The sequence below is a fragment of the Oncorhynchus tshawytscha genome, linkage group LG18 (assembly GCF_018296145.1).
Source record: "Oncorhynchus tshawytscha isolate Ot180627B linkage group LG18, Otsh_v2.0, whole genome shotgun sequence".
NCBI classification, from domain to species: domain Eukaryota; kingdom Metazoa; phylum Chordata; class Actinopteri; order Salmoniformes; family Salmonidae; genus Oncorhynchus; species Oncorhynchus tshawytscha.
Genome location: NC_056446.1, coordinates 38,809,950 through 38,834,949, shown reverse-complemented (window position 1 = coordinate 38,834,949; position 25,000 = coordinate 38,809,950). Strand labels below are relative to the sequence as shown.

Here is a 25,000-nt window from a genome sequence, read left to right as displayed (position 1 = left end):
TCAACTCATGATGCTCTGAGGCTCGAGAATACTTGATGGAGACAGCGTGTTGTTTTTCATTATTTTGTTTGAAGCCTTCCCCAAACCCTAGGTCCTGACCTTAACCTCTCTGAATTAATACATTTAACCCCTTTGAGTTGTTTCTGTGTTAAACCTGTAACCACACAGAGTTAATGAGGGAAAAAATAGACGTTTATCCACAATACGTCGAATTTCAAAGTGAAACTATGAGACCTGGTTGTGTATGAGAGGGGAGGGGGAGTATGTGTGTGTTTCTGTGTGTAGGCTCTGTCTGAAGGGAGGGGGAGTGTGTATAGAGACATTATTTTTGGTATGTCATACAACATATGGAATTAGTTTGGGCTGGTTATCCACTGTGCTGTAAGGGAATCCTCAGTGATCCACTCTGCTGTAAGGGAATCCTCAGTGGTCCCCGGCTCAGCCCACAGATCAAAACCAAAGTAGATCTGGAGTCTCAATCTCTCTACCTTTCCCTCTCTCCCTCGCCATCTCTCCCTCTCTCCCAGTCTCCCTCTCTCCCTCGCCATCTCTCCATCTCTCCCAGTCTCCCTCTCTCCCTCCCTCCTCCTCTCCCTCCCCCCCTCCTCCTTTACCTCCTCCTCTCCTCCCTCCTTCCCCATCCTCCTCTCCCTCCTTCCCCCTCATCCTCTCCCTCCTTTCCTCCCTCCTTCCCCATCCTCCTCTCCCTCCTCCCCCCCCCCCCTCTTCCTAGAAAAGCTCACAAAGGCTTCCTGAGCCCCCTCCCCTGCTCCTCTTCTCTCTCCTGCTATCTTTTCCTCCACTGTTTCCCTCCTCTTCCCTAAACCCCCGTTTCCCTTACCCCACCTCTTCTCCCCATCCAGAGGGGCCTCCCTCCCAGCCTCCCCTATCCCAGATCAGAGCCCTTTTCCTGGCTGTCTTTGCCCAGGCCAGTGGGGTCACCTGGAGCAGGCTGCTGATATCATGACATTAGCTCTAATCTGATTGAGCTCCTATGTTAGGTTAGGAGGGTTCTGTAAGGGTTGCAGGAGGGTTAGATGAAGGTTAGGAGGGTTCTGTAAGGGTTGCAGGAGGCTTAGATGAGGGTTCTGTAAGGGTTGCAGGAGGGTTAGATGAAGGTTAGGAGGGTTCTGTAAGGGTTGAAGGAGTGTTAGATGAAGGTTATGAGGGTTCCGTAAGGTCTGCAGGAGGGTTAGATGAGGGTTCTGTAAGGGTTGCAGGAGGGTTAGATGAAGGTTAGGAGGGTTCTGTAAGGGTTGCAGGAGGGTTAGATGAAGGTTAGGAGGGTTCTGTACCACAGGGTTTAACTTCTCTAATGGAGGAAGCACTGCTAGGGACATACACATCATGTACGCAAACAATATGCCCTGGATAGTGTTGTACCAGTATCGCGACACTAGGAAGTAAGGAAGCAAAGGAAACAGAACATGAAGCGGACTGAATGTCTTGAGGAAAACAGTCCTGATGTTGGAGAAACAGCCTGATGTTGGAGAAACAGTCCTGATGTTGTAGAAACAGTCTGGTGTTGGAGAAACAGTCCTGATGTTGTAGAAACAGTCTGGTGTTGGAAAAACAGTCTGGTGTTGGAGAAACAGTCTGGTGTTGGAGAAACAGTCTGGTGTTGGAGAAACAGTCTGGTGTTGGAGAAACAGTCTGGTGTTGGAAAAACAGTCTGGTGTTGGAGAAACAGTCTGGTGTTGGAGAAACAGTCTGGTGTTGGAGAAACAGTCTGGTGTTGGAGAAACAGTCTGGTGTTGGAGAAACAGTCTGGTGTTGGAGAAACAGTCTGGTGTTGGAGAAACAGTCTGGTGTTGGAGAAACAGTCTGGTGTTGTAGAAACAGCCCTGGTGTTGTAGAAACAGCCCTGGTGTTGTAGAAACAGCCCTGGTGTTGTAGAAACAGCCCTGGTGTTGTAGAAACAGCCCTGGTGTTGTAGAACCAGCCCTGGTGTTGTAGAAACAGCCCTGGTGTTGTAGAAACAGCCCTGGTGTTGTAAAAATAGCCCTGGTGTTGGAGAAACAGTCTGATGTTGGAGAAACAGCCCTGATGTTGGAGAAACAGCCCTGGTGTTGTAAAAACAGCCCTGGTGTTGTAAAAACAGCCCCGATGTTGTACAGCCCTGATGTTGTCATCCAGAGTCCCAGTTATAGATTTTAAAAGCTATAGCACATCATATTTGACAAAAGTAGGTTTTAAAGGACCATAGAGTTGAGGAAAATCTGGTTTTGTATTATCGCAACAACACTACACACACACACACACACACACACTGAAGGTAACTGTAGAACCGCAGCTAATTCTAGTCTGAGGTGGAACCATTTCCCTAACTTTACCTGCTAAGACCTAGATTGGATTCACTGCTCAGAGATCTCAGTACATGCAGGCCTAGATAATGTCACTGTAGGCTGGAGATATGGATAGTATTTTTACTGGTGTGTGTGTGTGTGTGTGTGTGTGTGTGTGTAGGCTGGATATATACATCTTATTATGTCATGATGGATATTTAATGTATGTCTGGAAGGAACACTAAACATTTCCTGTGAGTGTCTTCAGAATGACCCAGGGTTTTAAACTGATACAGATGTGTGTGATACTGTCCCTCTCTGAATATGACCTGTTAACATGCTGACTGCGTTACATACGTGAGTGTTGTAAAAGCGTTTTTGACGCTTGACACGCTGCAAGTCCCGCCTCTCCCATCTCCTCATTGGATTTTAGGAGCATATACCCACGTTGGAGATTGAAAGATGAATTGAGGTCCACAGTCCAGTTCAGTTGATGGTGGTAATGCACCTTAAAGTTTGGTTGCCAACCACCATATAAAGTCCTGAAGAAGAAGATGAAGCCTGAAGGAGGAGAGATTACTAGAAACTAACGTTTTATCTGTGGATTAATTGTCGGAGTAGAGGATCTTGTGCATTTCAGGTGAAATAACAACCCAATGTTTATATCCCAGGGCAAATTAGCTTTGCAATGACTGTCTAATATGTTTCGACCTGTCCCCAAATTAATATAGTTGGTTCAGAGTTGGTTTTGATATTTCAACCTGCGTGTCCTGATCGTGTCTGGTGTGGGTCGACAAACTCAACATGCGCGCAATGGGGCACGCCCGGTCTAGTCAGCATGTAAGACTCCCTCTCTCCTGTCTTATTGTCTTGCAGACAATCTCTCTCTCTCTCTCTCTCTCTCTCTGTCTCTCTCTGTCTCTCTGTGTGTGTTTCTTTAAGAGCCTGACAGCATAGGGAGTGATGGTGTTAGAAATGTAATTTCTAGAGGGCCTGAGGGGGAAGGGGGGGGGGGTATCCCTGTAGAGTTGCTATTTAATTAGAAACATAGAAGTGAACTTTCAATTTATACCCATGAACAAGAGGTTTGTCTGTCCCCATGGGGGAGGGGCTGTTACTGGTGTTTTATGCATACGGAATGTTATTACAATAGAATGTCAGCCATCCAATGAAAAGCCCCATGATTATTCATTCGGCACCTGTGAGTAGCCAGGGGGTCCTAGAGGTTGAATAGGAGGAAAGAGAGGACATTTCAATATAGAAGCATGAGGAGAGGAGGGTCCTAAGTCCCCTCTCCTGTCCCTCCTCTCCTGTCCCTCCTCTCCTCATCTCCTCCCCTGTCCTCCTCTCTTGTCCTCCCCTCCTCTCCTCTCCTGTCCTCCTCTCCTGTCCTCCCCTCCTCTCCTGTCCTCCTCTCCTGTCCTCCTCTCCTGTCCTCCCCTCCCCCTCCTCTCCTGTCCTTCCCTCTGAAAACATTCCATTAGCCTCTCACTGTGTGTGTGTGTGTGTGTGTGTGTGTGTGTGTGTGTGTGTGTGTGTGTGTGTGTGTGTGTGTGTGTGTGTGCACCAATTATATATATACACATAAACCCTGGATTGCTGATGTTTTGTATTGACCATTGAGAGGCTTTGAAGCCACGGGTCGGCCATATTGGCCCTGAATGGAATTCTACAGTATTTCAATTAAATGTAGGGAAAAAAATAAATGTATGTAAGTATTTTTGTGTTGTAGTGGGGACAGTAACATTAGTAATCTCCAAAAATTATACTTGAATTTAACTTCTTAGGGCTGCAATCCCGTTAACGGGATTTATATGACAACAGCCAGTGAAAGTGCAGGGCGCCAAATTCCAACAACAGAAACCTCATAATTAAAATTCCTCAAACATACATGTATTTTATACCATTTTAAAGGTAATCTTGTTGTTAATCCAACCACAGTGTCCGATTTCAAATAGGCTTTACAGCGAAGGCACCACAAACGATTATGTTAGGTCACCACCAAGTCACAGAAAAATTCAGCCATTTTTACAGCCAAAGAGAGGAGTCACAAAAAGCACAAAATAGAGATAAAATTAATCACTAACCTTTGATCTTCATCAGATGACACTCATAGGACTTCATGTTACACAATACATGTATGTTTTGTTTGATAAAGTGCATATTTATATGATAAAATCTCAGTATACATTGGCGCGTTATGTTCACTAGTTCCAAAAACATCCGGTGATATTGCAGAGAGCCTCATCATTTTACAGAAATATTCATCATAAATGTCGATGAAAATACAATTGTTAGACATGGAAATATAGATACACTTCTCCTTAATGCAACTGCTGTGTCAGACTTCAAAACAGCTTTACAGAAAAAGAAACCCATTCAATAATCTGAGTACAGAGTTCAGACAACAAAGCAGCCAAAAAGATATCCGCCATATTGGGTAGTCAACATTAGTCATAAATAGCATTATAAATATTCACTTACCTTTGATGATCTTCATCAGAATGCACTCCCAGGAATCTCAGTTCCACATTAAATGTTTGATTTAGTTCGATAATGTCCAGCATTTATGTCCAAAGAGCTACTTTTGTTAGCACGTTTGGTAAACAAATCCAAAGTCATGAAGCGCGTTCCCTAGTTGCAGACGAAATGTCAAAAAGTTCCGTTACTGTCTGTAGAAACATGTCAAACCATGTAAGGAATCAATCTTTAGGATGTTTTTAACATAAAAATTAAATAATGTTCCAACCGGAAAATTCCTATGTCTGTAGAAAAGCAATGGAACGAGAGCTAACTCTCTCGTGACTGCGCCTCAGAGCCTGTGGCACTCTGCCAGACCTCTGGCTCAAACAGCCCTTATTCGCTCCCCCTTCACAGTAGAATCCTCAAACAAAGTTCTAAAGACTGTTGACATCTCGTGGAAGCCTTAGAAAGTGCAACATAACCAATATCCCACTGTGTATTTAATAGGGGCTTGGTTGAAAATCGACCAACCTCAGATTTCCCACTTCATGTTTGGATTTTTTTCTCAGGCTTTTGCCTGCCATATGAGTTCTGTTATACTCACAGACATCATTCAAACAGTTTTAGAAACTTCAGAGTATGTTCTATTAACACTAATAGTAATATGCATATATTAGCAACTGGAACTGAGGAGCAGGCCGTTTACTCTGGGCACCTCTGGGCACCTTTCATCCAAGCTACTCAATACGGCCCCTGCAGACATTTAAAATAAATGTATATTTTGTTATTTTATTTGTATGTTTAGCTCACATAATATATTTTAAATGTATTCATTAATGTGTCGGTAATATAATAAACATGACAGAAACAAATGTAGACGTTAACAAATGGTGGGTGAGTTCCAAGATGGAGGCGCGACAGCTTCTAAACAGAGCCCCCTGACAGTCATCTAGTCTATATATAAATCATTGGTGTTTGAGCCTTTGGTTGCTACTTAAAGTGCATTTGACTCGTTTGACAATATTGACAAAGTTTCCACTACCAGACACACAACAACAATGTACACATTCCATCAGTAACCAGGGGACTCTGTCTGGACTATTCCTTCCATCAGTAACCAGGGGACTCTGTCTGGACTATTCCATCAGTAACCAGGGGACTCTGTCTGAACTATTCATTCCATCAGTAACCAGGGACTCTGCCTGGACTATTCTATTAGTAACCAGGGGACTCTGTCAGGACTATTCCATCAGTAACCAGGGGACTCTGTCTGGACTATTCATTCCATCAGTAACCAGGGGACTCTGTCTGGACTATTCCATCAGTAACCAGGGACTCTGTCTGGACTATTCCTTCCATCAGTAACCAGGAGACTCTGTCTGGACTATTCCATCAGTAACCAGGGGACTCTGTCTGGACTATTCATTCCATCAGTAACCAGGAGACTCTGTAACCTGGACTATTCCATCAGTAACCAGGGGACTCTGTCTGGACTATTCATTCCATCAGTAACCAGGGGACTCTGTCTGGACTATTATTCCATCAGTAACCAGGGGACTCTGTCTGGACTATTTATTCCATCAGTAACCAGGGGACTCTGCCTGGACTATTCATTCCATCAGTAACCAGACTATTCCATCAGTGACTCTGTCTGGACTATTCATTCCATCAGTAACCAGGGACTCTGTCTGGACTATTCCATTAGTAACCAGGGGACTCTGTCTGGACTATTTATTCCATCAGTAACCAGGGGACTCTGTCTGGACTATTCATTCCATCAGTAACCAGGGACTCTGTCTGGACTATTCCCATCAGTAACCAGGGGACTCTGGACTCCATCAGTAACCAGGGGACTCTGTCTGGACTATTCATTCCATCAGTAACCAGGAGACTCTGTCTGGACTATTCCATCAGTAACCAGGGGACTCTGTCTGGACTATTCATTCCATCAGTAACCAGGGACTCTGCCTGGACTATTCCATCAGTAACCAGGGGACTCTGTCTGGACTATTCATTCCATCAGTAACCAGGAGACTCTGTCTGGACTATTCCATCAGTAACCAGGGGACTCTGTCTGGACTATTCATTCCATCAGTAACCAGGGGACTCTGTCTGGACTATTCATTCCATCATTCCATCAGTAACCAGGAGACTCTGTCTGGACTATTCCATCAGTAACCAGGGGACTCTGTCTGGACTATTCATTCCATCAGTAACCAGGAGACTCTGTCTGGACTATTCCATCAGTAACCAGGGGACTCTGTCTGGACTATTCATTCCATCAGTAACCAGGAGACTCTGTCTGGACTATTCCATCAGTAACCAGGGGACTCTGTCTGGACTATTTATTCCATCAGTAACCAGGGGACTCTGCCTGGACTATTCATTCCATCAGTAACCAGGTGACTCTGTCTGGACTATTCATTCCATCAGTAACCAGGGGACTCTGTCTGGACTATCCCATTAGTAACCAGGGGACTCTGTCTGGACTACTCCATCAGTAACCAGGGGACTCTGTCTGGACTATTCCATTAGTAACCAGGGGACTCTGTCTGGACTATTCCATTAGTAACCAGGAGACTCTGCCTGGACTATTCAGTCCATCAGTAACCAGGGGACTCTGTCTGGACTATTCATTCCATCAGTAACCAGGGGACTCTGTCTGGACTATTCATTCCATCAGTAACCAGGGGACTCTGTCTGGACTATTCATTCCATCAGTAACCAGGAGACTCTGTCTGGACTATTCCATCAGTAACCAGGGGACTCTGTCTGGACTATTCATTCCATCAGTAACCAGGGGACTCTGTCTGGACTATTCCATCAGTAACCAGGGGACTCTGTCTGGACTATTTATTCCATCAGTAACCAGGGGACTCTGCCTGGACTATTCATTCCATCAGTAACCAGGAGACTCTGCCTGGACTATTCCATTAGTAACCAGGGGACTCTGTCTGGACTATTCCATTAGTAACCAGGGGACTCTGTCTGGACTATTCCATTAGTAACCAGGAGACTCTGCCTGGACTATTCAGTCCATCAGTAACCAGGGGACTCTGTCTGGACTATTCATTCCATCAGTAACCAGGGGACTCTGTCTGGACTATTCATTCCATCAGTAACCAGGGGACTCTGTCTGGACTATTCATTCCATCAGTAACCAGGGGACACTGTCAGGACTATTCCATCAGTAACCAGGGGACTCTGTCTGGACTATTCATTCCATCAGTAACCAGGGGACTCTGTCAGGACTATTCCATCAGTAACCAGGGGACTCTGTCTGGACTATTCATTCCATCAGTAACCAGGGGACTCTGTCTGGACTATTCCATCAGTAACCAGGGGACTCTGTCTGGACTATTCATTCCTTTAGTAACCAGGAGACTCTGTCTGGACTATTCCATCAGTAACCAGGGGACTCTGTCTGGACTATTCATTCCATCTGTAACCAGGGGACTCTGTCTGGACTATTCCATTAGTAACCAGGGGACTCTGTCTGGACTATTCCATTAGTAACCAGGGGACTCTGTCTGGACTATTCCATTAGTAACCAGGAGACTCTGCCTGGACTATTCAGTCCATCAGTAACCAGGGGACTCTGTCTGGACTATTCATTCCATCAGTAACCAGGGGACTCTGTCTGGACTATTCATTCCATCAGTAACCAGGGGACTCTGTCTGGACTATTCATTCCATTAGTAACCAGGGGACTCTGTCTGGACTATTCCATCAGTAACCAGGGGACTCTGTCTGGACTATTCATTCCATCTGTAACCAGGGGACTCTGTCTGGACTATTCATTCCATCAGTAACCAGGGGACTCTGTCTGGACTATTCATTCCATCAGTAACCAGGGGACTCTGTCTGGACTATTCCATTAGTAACCAGGGGACTCTGTCTGGACTATTCCATCAGTAACCAGGGGACTCTGTCTGGACTATTCCATTAGTAACCAGGGGACTCTGTCTGGACTATTCCATTAGTAACCAGGGGACTCTGTCTGGTCTATTCCATTAGTAACCAGGGGACTCTGTCTGGACTATTCATTCCATCTGTAACCAGGCGACTCTGTCTGGACTATTCATTCCATTAGTAACCAGGGGACTCTGTCTGGACTATTCCATTCGTAACCAGGGGACTCTGTCTGGACTATTCAGTCCATCTGTAACCAGGGGACTCTGTCTGGACTATTCCATCAGTAACCAGGGGACTCTGCCTGGGCTATTCATTCCATCAGTAACCAGGGACTCTGTCTGGACTATTCATTCCATCAGTAACCAGGGGACTCTGTCTGGACTATTCATTCCATCTGTAACCAGGGGACTCTGTCTAGACTATTCACTCCATCAGTAACCAGGGGACTCTGTCTGGACTATTCCATCAGTAACCAGGGGACTCTGTCAGGACTATTCCATCAGTAACCAGGGGACTCTGTCTGGACTATTCCATTAGTAACCAGGGGACTCTGCCTGGACTATTCATTCCATCAGTAACCAGGGGACTCTGTCTGGACTATTCCATCAGTAACCAGGGGACTCTGTCTGGACTATTCCATTAGTAACCAGGGGACTCTGTCTGGACTATTCCATCGGTAACCTGTCTGGACTATTCATTCCATTAGTAACCAGGGGACTCTGTCTGGACTATTCCATTAGTAACCAGGGGACTCTGTCAGGACTATTCCATCAGTAACCTGTCTGGACTATTCATTCCATTAGTAACCAGGAGACTCTGTCTGGACTATTCATTCCACCAGTAACCAGGGGACTCTGTCTGGACTATTCCATTAGTAACCAGGGGACTCTGTCTGGACTATTCCATTAGTAACCAGGGGACTCTGTCTGGACTATTCCATCAGTAACCTGTCTGGACTATTCATTCCATTAGTAACCAGGGGACTCTGTCTGGACTATTCCATTAGTAACCAGGGGACTCTGTCAGGACTATTCCATCAGTAACCTGTCTGGACTATTCATTCCATCAGTAACCAGGGGACTCTGTCAGGACTATTCCATCAGTAACCAGGGGACTCTGGACTCTGTCTGGAGGGGATTCATTCCATCAGTAACCAGGGGACTCTGTCTGGACTATTCATTCCATCAGTAACCAGGGGACTCTGGACTATTCTGTCTGGACTATTCATTCCATCAGTAACCAGGGGCCTCTGTCTGGACTATTCCATCAGTAACCAGGGGACTCTGTCAGGACTATTCCATCTGTAACCAGGGGACTCTGCCTGGACTATTCATTCCATCAGTAACCAGGGGACTCTGCCTGGACTATTCATTCCATCAGTAACCAGGGGCCTCTGCCTGGACTATTCATTCCATCAGTAACCAGGGGACTCTGTCTGGACTATTCATTCCATCAGTAACCAGGGGACTCTGTCTGGACTATTCCATCTGTAACCAGGGGACTCTGTCTGGACTATTCCATTAGTAACCAGGGGACTCTGTCTGGACTATTCCTTTAGTAACCAGGGGACTCTGTCTGGACTATCCATTCCATTAGTAACCAGGGGACTCTGTCTGGACTATTCATTCCATTAGTAACCAGGGGACTCTCTCTGGACTATTCATTCCATTAGTAACCAGGGGACTCTGTCTGGACTATTCATTCCATCAGTAACCAGGGGACTCTGCCTGGACTATTCATTCCATCAGTAACCAGGGGACTCTGTCTGGACTATTCCATCAGTAACCAGGGGACTCTGTCTGGACTATTCATTCTATCAGTAACCAGGGGACTCTGTCTGGACTATTCCATCTGTAACCAGGGGACTCTGTCTGGACTATTCATTCCATCAGTAACCAGGGGACTCTGTCTGGACTATTCCATCAGTAACCAGGGGACTCTGTCTGGACTATTCCATTAGTAACCAGGGGACTCTGTCTGGACTATTCATTCCATTAGTAACCAGGGGACTCTGTCTGGACTATTCATTCCATTAGTAACCAGGGGACTCTGTCTGGACTATTCATTCTATTAGTAACCAGGGGACTCTGTCTGGACTATTCATTCCATCAGTAACCAGGGGACTCTGCCTGGACTATTCATTCCATCAGTAACCAGGGGACTCTGTCAGGACTATTCCATCTGTAACCAGGGGACTCTGTCTGGACTATTCCATTAGTAACCAGGGGACTCTGTCTGGACTATTCCATTAGTAACCAGGGGACTCTGTCTGGACTATTCCATTAGTAACCAGGGGACTCTGTCTGGACTATTCATTCCATCAGTAACCAGTGGACTCTGCCTGGACTATTCCATTAGTAACCAGGGGACTCTGTCTGGACTATTCATTCCATCAGTAACCAGGGGACTCTGTCTGGACTATTCATTCCATTAGTAACCAGGGGACTCTGTCTGGACTATTCCATCAGTAACCAGGTGACTCTGTCTGGACTATTCCATCAGTAACCAGGGGACTCTGTCTGGACTATTCATTCCATCAGTAACCAGGGGACTCTGTCTGGACTATTCCATCTGTAACCAGGGGACTCTGTCTGGACTATTCATTCCATCAGTAACCAGTGGACTCTGCCTGGACTATTCCATTAGTAACCAGGGGACTCTGTCTGGACTATTCATTCCATCAGTAACCAGGGGACTCTGTCTGGACTATTCATTCCATTAGTAACCAGGGGACTCTGTCTGGACTATTCCATCAGTAACCAGGGGACTCTGTCTGGACTATTCCATCAGTAACCAGGGGACTCTGTCTGGACTATTCCATCAGTAACCAGGGGACTCTGTCTGGACTATTCCATCTGTAACCAGGGGACTCTGTCTGGACTATTCCATCAGTAACCAGGGGACTCTGTCTGGACTATTCCATCAGTAACCAGGGGACTCTGTCTGGACTATTCATTCCATTAGTAACCAGGGGACTCTGTCTGGACTATTCATTCCATTAGTAACCAGGGGACTCTGTCTGGACTATTCATTCCATTAGTAACCAGGGGACTCTGTCTGGACTATTCATTCCATCAGTAACCAGGGGACTCTGCCTGGACTATTCATTCCATCAGTAACCAGGGGACTCTGTCTGGACTATTCCATCAGTAACCAGGGGACTCTGTCTGGACTATTCATTCTATCAGTAACCAGGGGACTCTGTCTGGACTATTCCATCTGTAACCAGGGGACTCTGTCTGGACTATTCATTCCATCAGTAACCAGGGGACTCTGTCTGGACTATTCCATCCGTAACCAGGGGACGCTGTCTGGACTATTCTATTAGTAACCAGGGGACTCTGTCTGGACTATTCATTCCATCAGTAACCAGGGGACTCTGTCTGGACTATTCATTCCATCAGTAACCAGGGGACTCTGTCTGGACTATTCCATTAGTAACCAGGGGACTCTGCCTGGACTATTCTATTAGTAACCAGGGGACTCTGTCTGGACTATTCATTCCATTAGTAACCAGGGACTCTGTCTGGACTATTCATTCCATTAGTAACCAGGGGACTCTGCCTGGACTATTCATTCCATCAGTAACCAGGTGACTCTGTCTGGACTATTCATTCCATCTGTAACCAGGGGACTCTGTCAGGACTATTCCATCTGTAACCAGGGGACTCTGTCAGGACTATTACATCAGTAACCAGGGGACTCTGTCAGGACTATTCCATCAGTAACCAGGGGACTCTGTCAGGACTATTCCATCAGTAACCAGGGGACTCTGTCTGGACTATTCATTCCATCAGTAACCAGGGGACTCTGTCTGGACTATTCATTCCATCAGTAACCAGGGACTCTGTCTGGACTATTCATTCCATCAGTAACCAGGGACTCTGCCTGGACTATTCATTCCATCAGTAACAAGGGGACTCTGTCAGGACTATTCCATCAGTAACCAGGGGACTCTGTCTGGACTATTCCATTAGTAACCAGGGGACTCTGTCTGGACTATTCCATTAGTAACCAGGGGACTCTGTCTGGACTATTCCATCAGTAACCAGGGGACTCTGTCTGGACTATTCATTCCATCTGTAACCAGGGGACTCTGTCTGGACTATTCCATTAGTAACCAGGGGACTCTGTCTGGACTATTCCATTAGTAACCAGGGGACTCTGTCTGGACTATTCCATTAGTAACCAGGGGACTCTGTCAGGACTATTCCATCAGTAACCAGGGGACTCTGTCTGGACTATTCATTCCATCAGTAACCAGGGGACTCTGTCTGGACTATTCCATTAGTTAGCAGGGGACTCTGTCTGGACTATTCATTCCATCAGTAACCAGGGGCCTCTGTCTGGACTATTCCATCAGTAACCAGGGGACTCTGTCAGGACTATTCCATCTGTAACCAGGGGACTCTGCCTGGACTATTCATTCCATCAGTAACCAGGGGACTCTGCCTGGACTATTCATTCCATCAGTAACCAGGGGCCTCTGCCTGGACTATTTATTCCATCAGTAACCAGGGGACTCTGCCTGGACTATTCATTCCATCAGTAACCAGGGGACTCTGTCTGGACTATTCCATCTGTAACCAGGGGACTCTGTCTGGACTATTCCATCAGTAACCAGGGGACTCTGTCTGGACTATTCCATTAGTAACCAGGGACTCTGTCTGGACTATTCATTCCATTAGTAACCAGGGGACTCTGTCTGGACTATTCATTCCATCAGTAACCAGGGGACTCTGCCTGGACTATTCATTCCATCAGTAACCAGGGGACTCTGTCTGGACTATTCCATCAGTAACCAGGGGACTCTGTCTGGACTATTCATTCCATCAGTAACCAGGGGACACTGTCAGGACTATTCCATCAGTAACCAGGGGACTCTGTCTGGACTATTCATTCCATCAGTAACCAGGGGACTCTGTCTGGACTATTCATTCCATCAGTAACCAGGGGACTCTGTCTGGACTATTCCATCAGTAACCAGGGGACTCTGTCTGGACTATTCATTCCATCAGTAACCAGGGGACTCTGTCTGGACTATTCCATCAGTAACCAGGGGACTCTGTCTGGACTATTCATTCTATCAGTAACCAGGGGACTCTGTCTGGACTATTCCATCTGTAACCAGGGGACTCTGTCTGGACTATTCATTCCATCAGTAACCAGGGGACTCTGTCTGGACTATTCCATCAGTAACCAGGGGACTCTGTCTGGACTATTCATTCCATCAGTAACCAGGGGACTCTGTCTGACTATTCCATCAGTAACCAGGGGACTCTGTCTGGACTATTCCATTAGTAACCAGGGGACTCTGTCTGGACTATTCATTCCATTAGTAACCAGGGGACTCTGTCTGGACTATTCATTCCATTAGTAACCAGGGGACTCTGTCTGGACTATTCATTCTATTAGTAACCAGGGGACTCTGTCTGGACTATTCATTCCATCAGTAACCAGGGGACTCTGCCTGGACTATTCATTCCATCAGTAACCAGGGGACTCTGTCAGGACTATTCCATCTGTAACCAGGGGACTCTGTCTGGACTATTCCATTAGTAACCAGGGGACTCTGTCTGGACTATTCCATTAGTAACCAGGGGACTCTGTCTGGACTATTCCATTAGTAACCAGGGGACTCTGTCTGGACTATTCATTCCATCAGTAACCAGTGGACTCTGCCTGGACTATTCCATTAGTAACCAGGGGACTCTGTCTGGACTATTCATTCCATCAGTAACCAGGGGACTCTGTCTGGACTATTCATTCCATTAGTAACCAGGGGACTCTGTCTGGACTATTCCATCAGTAACCAGGTGACTCTGTCTGGACTATTCCATCAGTAACCAGGGGACTCTGTCTGGACTATTCATTCCATCAGTAACCAGGGGACTCTGTCTGGACTATTCCATCTGTAACCAGGGGACTCTGTCTGGACTATTCATTCCATCAGTAACCAGTGGACTCTGCCTGGACTATTCCATTAGTAACCAGGGGACTCTGTCTGGACTATTCATTCCATCAGTAACCAGGGGACTCTGTCTGGACTATTCATTCCATTAGTAACCAGGGGACTCTGTCTGGACTATTCCATCAGTAACCAGGTGACTCTGTCTGGACTATTCCATCAGTAACCAGGGGACTCTGTCTGGACTATTCATTCCATCAGTAACCAGGGGACTCTGTCTGGACTATTCCATCTGTAACCAGGGGACTCTGTCTGGACTATTCCATCAGTAACCTGTCTGGACTATTCCATTAGTAACCAGGAGACTCTGTCTGGACTATTCATTCCACCAGTAACCAGGGGACTCTGTCTGGACTATTCCATTAGTAACCAGGAGACTCTGTCTGGACTATTCATTCCATCAGTAACCAGGGGACTCTGTCTGGACTATTCATTCCATCAGTAACCAGGGACTCTGCCTGGACTATTCATTCCATCAGTAACCAGGGGACTCTGTCTGGACTATTCCATCAGTAACCAGGGGACTCTGTCTGGACTATTCATTCTATCAGTAACCAGGGGACTCTGTCTGGACTATTCCATCTGTAACCAGGGGACTCTGTCTGGACTATTCATTCCATCAGTAACCAGGGGACTCTGTCTGGACTATTCCATCAGTAACCAGGGGACTCTGTCTGGACTATTCCATTAGTAACCAGGGGACTCTGTCTGGACTATTCATTCCATCAGTAACCAGGGGACTCTGTCTGGACTATTCCATCAGTAACCAGGGGACTCTGTCTGGACTATCCCATTAGTAACCAGGGGACTCTGTCTGGACTATTCATTCCATTAGTAACCAGGGGACTCTGTCTGGACTATTCATTCCATTAGTAACCAGGGGACTCTGTCTGGACTATTCATTCCATTAGTAACCAGGGGACTCTGTCTGGACTATTCATTCCATCAGTAACCAGGGGACTCTGCCTGGACTATTCATTCCATCAGTAACCAGGGGACTCTGTCTGGACTATTCCATTAGTAACCAGGGGACTCTGTCTGGACTATTCCATTAGTAACCAGGGGACTCTGTCTGGACTATTCCATTAGTAACCAGGGGACTCTGTCTGGACTATTCCATTAGTAACCAGGGGACTCTGTCTGGACTATTCCATTAGTAACCAGGGGACTCTGCCTGGACTATTCCATTAGTAACCAGGGGACTCTGCCTGGACTATTCATTGTTTCATTGTTTGCCCTTTTGATTGTTTATTTTGATCAATTCCCCATCTCATATGTGACCAGTAGTAAATGTACCGTAGCCGTTAATCCCTGTTATTTGGTTGTATTAATATATGTTAATGCATTGTATTACTAATTAGGCCTTCGGTCATTTACCGTTCTCTTTCTCCGACTGGAAACGTTTTTTGCAGTGTTCACAACTTGCTACTATAGAAAAAAGTTTAGGTTTATTTCCTAAACTATAAATTATGAGTTTTGTAAAAAAAAAAAAAAAAAAGTTTAGGTTTATTTCCTAAACTATAAATTATGAGTTTTGTAAAAAAAAAAAAGTTTAGGTTTATTTCCTAAACTATAAATTATGAGTTTTGTAAAAAAAAAAAAAAAGTTTAGGTTTATTTCCTAAACTATAAATTATGAGTTTTGTAAAAAAAAAAAAGTTTAGGTTTATTTCCTAAACTATAAATTATGAGTTTTGTAAAAAATAAAAAGTTTAGGTTTATTTCCTAAACTATAAATTATGAGTTTTGTAAAAAAATAAATAAAATAAAAATATTTTGCTTGGAGTGTTCCTTTTGAGCAATGAGCATCGGTCTGCTTTCTCTGTCTTGTTAATGTTAAGGGAACGCGAGCACCTGAGCACACAGAAGTAGCATTCCTTGCCTGCTGTGTGCAACTCTAGGAAAATGCCCATTTGGGGATGTCTGATTTCTGATTGTCTTAACTCACCACGTCCACCACTAATAAACTGAGCTTCTCAGTAAATGATTTCTTCGCCTCAAACAGTAAGTCAACGAAGTCTGTTTTTTTAATTTCATTTTTAACATCCATTGTTAATGATAACCTAATAGTTCCTCACAGTAGGCCTATTTGAAAAATCTTTCCGACAATCTCCCCCTCGATAATCACCAAGCAAAAATATAATAATCTGAAGATCCCATATTGCCTTGTAAAAGTCATAAAATAACTTTCTCTTGCACATAAAAACAGCTGTCTGTCCCGAGCTCACTTGGGTGGAAACTCGAGAATAGTTAGTATAGTTAGAATAGTTAGTTAATAGTAGTTAGTTAATAGAATAGTTAGTTAATAGTTAGTTAATAGAATAGTTAGTATGGTTAGAATAGGCAACAACATCGTCTATGGGCACAAACCTGGACCAGACAGGACTGGTGTAAAAAGTGCTATTTTTTGACAAGTCGCAGTTTTGTCTCACCAGGGGTGATGGTTGGATTCGCGTTTATTGTCGAAGGAATGAGCGTTACACCGAGGCCTGTACTCTGGAGCGGGATCGTTTTGGAGGTGGAGGGTCTGACATGGTCTGGGGCAGTGTGTCACAGCATCATCGGAATGAGCTTGTTGTCATTGCAGGCAACCTCAACGCTGTGCGTTACAGGGAAGACCTCTTCCTCCCTCATGTGGTAGGCTCATCCTGCAGGCTCATCCTGACATGACCCTCCAACATGACAATGCCACCAGCCATACTGCTGGTTCTGTGCCTGATTTTCTGCAATACAGGAATGTCAGTGTTCTGCCATGGCCAGCGAAGAGCCCGGATCTCAATCCCATTGAGCACATCTGGGACCTGTTGGATCGGAGGGTGAGGGCTAGGGCCATTCCCCCAGAAATGTCTGAGAACTTGCAGGTGCCTTGGTGCAAGAGTGGGGTAACATCTCACAGCAAGAACTGGCAAATCTGGTGCAGTTTATAAGGAGGAGATGCACTGAGGTACTTAACTTCTTATGGGCAGGTGGGACAGTAGCGTCCCACCTGGCCAACATCCGGGGAAATTGCAGCGCTCAAAATTCAAAAATACCAAATTCAAATATTTAACATTGTTGAAAAGATATGTGTTATACATCAAAATAAAGCTTAACTTCTTGTTAATCCAGCCGCTGTGTCAGAGTTCAAAAAGGCTTTACGGTGAAAGCACACCATGAAATTATCTGAGGACAGCGGCCCGCATACAAACACATGAAAATATACATCATATTTCAACCAGGCAGGTGCGCCACAAAAGTCCGAAATAGCGATATAATTCATGCTTTACCTTTGAGGATCTTCTTCTGTTGGCACTCCAAAAGGTCCCAGCTACATCACAAATGGTCCTTTTGTTCGATAATGCCCTTCTTTATTTCCCAGAAATGTCCATTTATTTGGAGCTTTTGATTCAGAAATACACCGGTTTCAACTCGCCCGACATGACTACAAAGTATCTAATAAGTTACCTGTAAACTTGGTCCAAACATTTCAAACAACGTTCCTAATCCAACCTCAGGTACCCTAAAACGTAAATAATCGGTAAAATTTAGATGGAATAAACTGTTTCTAATACCGGATAAAAACAACGTGAAGCACGCTCCAGTATACTCGCATCACAACAGTAGAGTCCACCTGGAGTGACACTTACAATGAATAGCATTACTTCTTCATTTCTCATAAGAAAAACATCGAACAATTTCTAAAGACTGTTAACATCTAGTGGAAGCCATAGGAACTGCAACCAGGTTCCTAATAATAAGGGTATCCCATAGAAAACCAATGGAAAACACAATGACCTCCATTATTTTTTTCCCTGGATGGTTTGTCCTCTGGGTTTCGCCTGCCATATCAGTTCTGTTATACTCACAGACATTATTTTAACAGTTTTAAAAACTTTGGAGTGTTTTCTATCCAAATCTACCAATATGCATATCCTAGCTTCTGGGCCTGAATAACAGGCAGTTTACTTTAATTTTCATCCGGAGGTGAAAATACTACCCAAGAGAGGTTAATGCAGCTGGTGGCCACACCAGATACTGAATGTTAGTTTTGATTCTGATCCCCCCCCCCTTTGTTCAGGGACACATTATTCCACTTCTGTTAGTCACATGTCTGTGGAACTTGTTCAGTTTATGTCTCAGTTGTTGAATCTTATTATGTTCATCCAAATATTTACACATGTTAATTTAGCTGAAAATAAACGCAGTTGACAGTGAGAGGAGGTTTCTTTTTGTTGCTGAGTATATTTGCACAGTAAAATCGTCCCACAGTGTGTTTCTCCGTTTTTCAATCGGTTAGATGGTTTACTATAGGTTGTAGAAATACATTAGGATAGAGGAATACATTAGGATAATGGAGTTGATTGGTTTCCTGTTTCCCGTTTTTCAATCGGTTAGATGGTTTACTATAGGTTGTAGAAATACATTAGGATAGAGGAATACATTAGGATAATGGAGTTGTTTGGTTTCCTGTTTCCTGTTTTTCAATGGGTTAGAATGGTTTTCAATGTGTTGGCGAACTACGTTAGGATAATGGAGTGTGTTTGTAATGCATAGTCACCAAGCCACAGGGGTGCTGTGACGTTCCCAAAGCTGCCTACGATGCGCATTTGATTTATTCTGGCCAGCTGGACCAGGCCTGCTGATGCGTACAGAGTAACTCAGCACGTCTCCATGCTAATAAACAACCCTAACAATGTTGGTATTCAGAAAACATGTCTTGGTAGCAGGATGGCTCAACAGCAGCTGTGTGCTCTGACTGAGACGGAGGGAATATGTTTAGCTAAGATAGCTCTAGCATGCTAAATGAACCTGAGTGAGCTGAAGACAAGTAGCATCCCAATATGTAAGATAGATTAAGAGGTCTGGACATTTGGCACCAGGTTTAAGGACCGTTCCAGCTGCTTTCTCAATCACTTTAGCCTACTAAGCTAACCTTACCTAGTTAACCTAACCAAGTTAACTAAAACTGTCTCTGTTCTCTTGTGTCTGTAGGCTAGGTGACCAGTTCTACCGGGAGGCCATAGAACACTGTCGCAGCTACAACGCCCGTCTGTGTGCCGAGCGAAGCGTCCGTATGCCCTTCCTGGACAACCAAACTGGCGTGGCCCAGAACAACTGCTACATCTGGATGGAACAGCGCCACCGTGGGCCAGGTGGGTGAACTGCAGGCTGGGGAAGAGAAATGGCACGCGCACATACACACACGGGCGACACTTGATAGCCCTTCAAAACAAAGTTTATTTGTCACATGAGCCAAATTCCACAGGTTTAGACCTTACAGTGAAATGCTGACTTACAGGCTTTAACCAATAGTGCAAAAAAGGTAAAGAAATAAAACAACAGTAAAAAGACCGGCTATATACAGTAGCGAGGCTATATACAGTAGAGAGGCTATATACAGTAGTGAGGCTATAGACAGTAGTGAGGCTATATACAGTAGAGAGGCTATATACAGTAGAGAGGCTATATACAGTAGAGAGGCTATATACAGTAGCGAGGCTATATACAGTAGCGAGACTATGTACAGTAGTGAGGCTATGTACAGTAGCGAGGCTATATACAGTAGTGAGGCTATATACAGTAGTGAGGCTATATACAGTAGTGAGGCTATAGACAGTAGAGAGGCTATATACAGTAGCGAGGCTATATACAGTAGCCAGGCTATATACAGTAGAGAGGCTATATACAGTAGCGAGGCTATATACAGTAGCGAGGCTATATACAGTAGTGAGGCTATATACAGTAGTGAGGCTATATACAGTAGAGAGGCTATATACAGTAGTGAGGCTGTATACAGTAGAGAGGCTATATACAGTAGTGAGGCTATATACAGTAGAGAGGCTATATACAGTAGTGAGGCTATATACAGTAGAGAGGCTATATACAGTAGTGAGGCTATAGACAGTAGTGAGGCTATATACAGTAGAGAGGCTATATACAGTAGTGAGGCTATAGACAGTAGTGAGGCTATATACAGTAGAGAGGCTATATACAGTAGAGAGGCTATATACAGTAGAGAGGCTATATACAGTAGAGAGGCTATATACAGTAGAGAGGCTATATACAGTAGAGAGGCTATGTACAGTAGTGAGGCTATGTACAGTAGCGAGGCTATATACAGTAGTGAGGCTATATACAGTAGTGAGGCTATATACAGTAGTGAGGCTATAGACAGTAGAGAGGCTATATACAGTAGCGAGGCTATATACAGTAGCCAGGCTATATACAGTAGAGAGGCTATATACAGTAGCGAGGCTATATACAGTAGCGAGGCTATATACAGTAGTGAGGCTATATACAGTAGTGAGGCTATATAGAGTAGAGAGGCTATATACAGTAGCGAGGCTATATACAGTAGCGAGACTATATACAGTAGCGAGGCTATATACAGTAGCGAGGCTATAAAGGTAGCGAGGCTATATACGGTAGAGAGGCTATATACAGTAGTGAGGCTATGTACAGTAGCGAGGCTGTATACAGTAGCGAGGCTATATACGGTAGAGAGGCTATATACAGTAGTGAGGCTGTATACGGTAGAGAGGCTATATACAGTAGCGAGGCTGTATACAGTAGTGAGGCTATATACAGTAGCGAGGCTACATACAGACACTGGTTAGTCAGGCTGATTGAGGTAGTATGTACATGTAGATATGGTTAAAGTGACTATGCATATATGATGAACAGAGAGTAGCAGTAGCGTAAAAGAGGGGGTGGTGGGTGGTGGGACACAATGCAGATAGCCCGGTTAGCCAATGTGCGAGAGCACTGGTTGGTCGGCCCAATTGAGGTAGAATGTACATGAATGAATAGTTAAAGTGACTATGCATATATGATAAACAGAGAGTAGCAGCAGTGTAAAAGGAGGGGTTGGGGGGCGGCACACAATGCAAATAGTCAGGTAGCCATTTGATTACCTGTTCAGGAGTCTTATGGCTTGGGGGTAAAAACTGTTGAGAAGCCTTTTTGTCCTAGACTTGGCACTCTGGTACCGCTTGCCACGCGGTAGTAGAGAGAACAGTCTATGGCTGTGGTCTTTGACAATTTTTAGGGCCTTCCTCTGACACCGCCTGGTGTAGAGGTCCTGGATGGCAGGCAGCTTAGCCCCAGTGATGTACTGGGCCGTATGCACTACCCTCTGTAGTGCCTTGCGGTCAGAGGCCGAGGAATTGCCATACCAGGCAGTGATGCAACCGGTCAGGATGCTCTCGATGTTGCAGCTGTAGAACCTTTTGAGGATCTCAGGACCCATGCCAAATCTTTTTAGTTTCCTGAGGGGGAATAGGCTTTGTCGTGCCCTCTTCACGACTGTCTTGGTGTGTTTGGACCATTCTAGTTTGTTGGTGATGTAGACACCAAGGAACTTGAAGCTCTCAACCTGCTCCACAACAGCCCCGTCGATGAGAATGGGGGTGTGCTCGGTCCTCCTTTTCCTGTAGTCCACAATCATCTCCTTAGTCTTGGTTACGTTGAGGGATAGGTTGTTATTCTGGCACCACCCGGCCAGGTCTCTGACCTTCTCCCTATAGGCTGTCTCGTCATTGTCAGTGATCAGGCCTACCACTGTTGTGTCGTCTGCAAACTTAATGGTGGTGTTGGAGTTGTGCCTAGCCATGCAGGCGTGGGTGAACAGGGAGTACAGGAGGGGACTGAGCACGCACCCCTGGGCAGCTCCAGTGTTGAGGATCAGCGTGGCAGATGTGTTGCTACTTACCCTCACCACCTGGGGGCGGCCTGTCAGGAAGTCCAGGATCCAGTTGCAGAGGGAGGTGTTTAGTCCCAGGATCCTTAGCTTAGTGATGAGCTTTGAGGGTACTATGGTGTTGAACGCTGAGCAGTAGTCAATGAATAGCATTCTCACATAAGTGGTCCTTTTGTCCAGGTGGGAAAGGGCAGTGTGGAGTGCAATAGAGATTGCATCATCTGTGGATCTGTATGGGCGGTATGCAAATTGGAGTGGGTCTAGGGTTTCTGGGATAATGGTGTTGATGTGAGCCATTACCAACCTTTCAAAGCACTTCATGGCTATGGACGTGAGTGCTACGGGTCTGTAGTTATTTAGGTAGATTACCTTTGTGTTCTTGGGCACAGGGACTATGGTGGTCTGCTTGAAACATGTTGGTATTACAGACTCAATGAGGGACAGGTTGAAAATGTCAGTGAAGACACCTGCCAGTTGGTCAGCACATGCCCGGACCACACGTCCTGGTAATCCGTCTGGCCCCACAGCCTTATGTATGTTGACCTGTTTAAAGGTCTTACTCACGTCGGCTAGAGAGAGCGTGATCACACAGTCGTCCGGAACAGCTGGTGCTCTCATGCATGCCTCAATGTTGCTTGCCTCGAAGTGAGTTTAGAAGTGTTTAGAAGTGATTTATCTCGTCTGGTAGGCTCGTGTCACTGGGCAGCTCGTGGCTGTGCTTCCCTTTGTAGTCTGTAATAGTTTGCAATCCCTGTCACATAAGACGAGCGTCAGAGCCAGTGTAGTATAATTCAATTTTAGCCCTGTATTGACACTTTCAGTGTCTTTAGGGACATTTCTGGTCTTAATAAACTAAACAGTTTTTTATGGTTTTAAAACCAGAAGACTGTTTACAGTCATGATTACATCTAGAACATAGACCTGGGCGATATGGACAAAATTCCATATTAATCCATATTATTCCATATAAATCCATATTATTCCATATAAATCCATATAAATCCATATTATTCCCTATTAATCCATATAAATCCATATTATTCCCTATTAATCCATATTAATCCATATTAATCCATATAAATCCATATTATTCCATATGAATCCATATTATTCCCTATTAATCCATATTAATCCATATAAATCCATATAAATCCATATTATTCCCTATTAATCCATATTAATCCATATAAATCCATATTATTCCCTATTAATCCATATTAATCCATATTAATCCATATTATTCCATATAAATCCATATTATTCCATATAAATCCATATAAATCCATATTATTCCCTATTAATCCATATTAATCCATATTAATCCATATAAATCCATATAAATCCATATTATTCCCTATTAATCCATATAAATCCATATTATTCCATATATATCCATATAAATCCATATTATTCCATATTAATCCATATAAATCCATATTATTCCCTATTAATCCATATTAATCCATATTATACCATATTATTCCATATTAATCCATATAAATCCATATTAATCCATATTAATCCATATTAATCCATATTAGTTATAACATTAATGTGCATCAGTTTGTATTTTATGATCCTTTAAACTACTGGTTTGATGGTTGTAGTCATCAATTTGTTCCGTTAACAATCACCCATATAAGCAAACTTCACATTTCTCAAGTGTAGGCTACTTATCGTAACGGTATCAAGTGTAGGCTACTTATCGTAACGGTATCAAGTGTAGGCTACTTATCGTAACGATATCAGCTAAATGCCTGAGATAAGGGGTCGGTATCGATCATTTTTCAGTTTATCATCCCAGCTCTAGTAGAACATCTCACAAGAGAGAGAGTCAGAGAGAGAGAGTCAAAGAGAGAGAGAGAGAGAATCAAAGAGAGAGAGAGTCAGAGAGAGAGCGAGAGAGAGAGAGTGTCAGAGAGAGTCAGAGAGAAATAGAGATTCAGAGAGCGAGAGAGAGAGAGTCAGAGAGAGAGAGGGAGATAGTCAGAGAGAGAGTCAGAGAGAGAGAATCAGAGAGGGAGAGTCAGAGAGAGAGAATCAGAGAGAGAGAGAGAGAGAGAGAGATAGTCAGAGAGAGAGAGAGAGTCAGAGAGAGAGAGTCAGAGAGAGAGAGAGAGAGATAGTCAGAGAGAGAGTCAGAATTTATACATATAATTCCAGGGCCCAGACTGCTAGATGAAGGGAGAGGCTATTAGCCCAGACTGCTAGATGAAGGGAGAGGCTATTAGCCCAGACTGCTAGATAAAGGGAGAGGCTATTAGCCCAGACTGCTAGATAAAGGGAGAGGCTATTAGCCCAGACTGCTAGATGAAGGGAGAGGCTATTAGCCCAGACTGCTAGATGAAGGGAGAGGCTATTAGCCCAGACTGCTAGATAAAGGGAGAGGCTATTAGCCCAGACTGCTAGATGAAGGGAGAGGCTATTTGTGTCCAGCTCTTAGTGAACTGGCCAATCAGGGGTCTAGATGAGGATGAGGTGGCCAATCAGCGGTCTAGAGGAGGATGAGGTGGCCAATCAGCGGTCTAGAGGAGGATAAGCTGGCCAATCAGCGGTCTAGAGGAGGATGAGCTGGCCAATCAGCGGTCTAGAGGAGGCTCAGCTGGCCAATCAGCGGTCTAGAGGAGGATGAGCTGGCCAACCAGCGGTCTAGAGGAGGATGAGCTGGCCAACCAGCGGTCTAGAGGAGGAT

At 44.7% G+C, this 25,000-nt stretch overlaps 1 protein-coding gene across 6 annotated transcripts in view; it reads left to right on the top strand.

The window, feature by feature from the left end:
- LOC112240115 (zinc finger protein DPF3) overlaps positions 1-25,000 on the top strand; it is a 109,310-nt gene that overhangs the window by 34,533 nt on the left and 49,777 nt on the right. For 3 of the 6 annotated variants that reach the window (XM_042301027.1, XM_042301024.1, XM_042301022.1), the window contains exon 2: positions 19,602-19,762. In XM_042301027.1, coding sequence (XP_042156961.1) covers positions 19,684-19,762 — 79 coding nt within the window. In that variant the 5' untranslated portion in view covers positions 19,602-19,683. Of the gene's footprint in view, positions 1-19,340; positions 19,490-19,601; positions 19,763-25,000 lie in introns of those variants that run through there. The other 3 variants (XM_042301023.1, XM_042301025.1, XM_042301026.1) reach the window with 3 other exon arrangements.